Source organism: Tupaia chinensis, unplaced genomic scaffold (genome assembly GCF_000334495.1).
Source record: "Tupaia chinensis unplaced genomic scaffold, TupChi_1.0 Scaffold000706_1, whole genome shotgun sequence".
Lineage (NCBI taxonomy): Eukaryota > Metazoa > Chordata > Mammalia > Scandentia > Tupaiidae > Tupaia > Tupaia belangeri.
The window spans coordinates 6,572,163-6,574,139 of NW_006160229.1; the positions used below are offsets into that span (position 1 = coordinate 6,572,163).

Below are 1,977 nucleotides of genomic sequence, written 5' to 3' on the forward strand. Positions count from 1 at the left end.
CCCCAAAAAAAAAACCCCCAAAAAAAAAAAAAAAAAAAAAAGAACATGGCTTGAGGCTTGGGATTTATGTGTCCTGAGGGGGTACAGGGAGCTCTCCTGTGAGGTTTCCTCAAGGCTTCTCAGGCACTAGCACCAGATGATTCCATGTCGATGCCGTGACTGTTGTCCCTACGCAGGATCTGTCTTCTTCCCTTGGAAGAAGGCAGTGGCATGTCTCAGAAGCCTGAGCATAGTGCCCTTGTTACTACAAGCTTAACGACTGCACAGGAGAGACCAATCACGAGGCCTGCTTAGTGAGGACACCTGAGGGTCACAATGGCCCCTTAGAGACCAGCCTCTTACTTCTCTTTCTCAGTATCTGGGCCAGGGGACACAAACATTAGTGAGCAGCTAGTGAAGAGATACAGCACGCCATCACCATCTCAGCATATGCCTGTTAATTTCCATACGGTCTGTGACTGCTTTCCTGCTATATACAATAGGGGTGAGTAGGTGCAACAGAGACCTTTTGTAAAGGCAAAAATATTACCTAGCGCTTACAAAAAAATATTAACAAACCATTCTTTCAGTTGGCTATTTCCAAAATTACACCACATCCTTTTATAATAAGGATACTAGTTTTTCAAAAAATAACTATGTAGGAGCAATAAAATTCCATTCAAGATCCAAATGTTTTAAATTCAAACTGGTTTCAATATTTACATAGGAGTATTTATAATATTGACAGAAAACTAAAATGTACGAGAAAAGTCTATACACAAAGTGACATGTTATATACAATAGAAAATCAGTAGAAATTAGGATAGAGATGAAGATAGGACCAGGACAATAAGGTAAAGTTATTTTTCTCTGAATATAAATAAGAAAACTTTTAATTTTTATTGGGCTAAACAAATATTGTAAGCCATGGACATATAAGATTTATCATGACAAAATCTCAGGAGAGTAGAGAAGAGATCTGGAATGAATCCTGATCTTTGCTAACATTATTGAGCCCAAGATGGGCCAACCAAGAGCCTCATATTCTGCGGTCCAATTTCAATGAGTTTGGTGTCATCTGCAGCTGAAAGAATTCCCCCAGTGTCAATGTGGACTCTTAATTTGGTGTGTCTTAGTATTACCTCAGGGACTGTATCTGTGCAAAATTACACAAAGGTGAACATTTTCTTTAACATGACAAACATTTTGTGAAGCTGCAGTGCTGGGTCTTTGCTTTTTTACCAGATGCAAAGCAGTGTATTCATTGCCCAGTTCAAGATTATCCAAGCAGTGAGAGAACTCACTGCCTCCCCAAGCCTAAGCCTACATGGCTGTCTGCTTCTTTATCCTCACAGCTGTGGTTTTAGGGGTCTTTGTGAAGCGCTGAGACACTCCCATTATCAAGACCAATAAGCAGGCTCTGAGCTTCACCCTGCTCATCTCCCTCCTCCTGTGCTTCCTCTGCTCTTTGCTCTTCATTGGCCATCCTATACAGCCACCTGTGTCCTCCAACAAGTCACATTTGGCCTTGTGCTCACTGTGGCTGTTTCCAGTTTTGGCCAAGACCATTACCGTCATTCTGGCGCTCAGGACCATGAAGCCTGGAAGAACTGTGAGGCACCTGCTGCTATCAGGGGCCTCTAAATCCGTCATTCCTATTTGCTCCCTGATCCAAGTGATTGCCTGGGGTGTCTGGCAGGGAACCTCTCCCCTTTTCATTGACAGACTCACACTCTGAGCCCAGAAACCTCCTCATCATGTGCAACAAACACTCTCTCACAGCCCTCTCCTGTGTCCAAGGATACCTGGGCTCCTTGGCACTGGGGAGTTTCGCCGTGGCTTTGCTGGGCAGAAACCTACCTGACACATTTAATGCTAAGTTCCTCACATTCAGCAGCATGTGGTGTTCTTCAGTGTCAGGACCACGTTTGTCCCCATCTACCACAGAACCAAGGGGAAATTCGCAGTGACTGTGGAGGACTTCTCCATCTTGTCCTC

General features: G+C 43.8%; 1 protein-coding gene across 1 annotated transcript in view; it reads right to left on the reverse strand.

Annotated features, from left to right (window-relative positions):
* LOC102477516 (cancer/testis antigen 55-like) overlaps positions 1-1,632 on the reverse strand; it is a 10,675-nt gene extending 9,043 nt beyond the window's left edge. Inside the window, exon 1 of the mRNA XM_006160734.1 lies at positions 1,518-1,632. Coding sequence (XP_006160796.1) covers positions 1,518-1,632 — 115 coding nt within the window. The remainder of the gene's footprint in view (positions 1-1,517) is intronic.
* Positions 1,633-1,977: the final 345 nt, after the last annotated feature.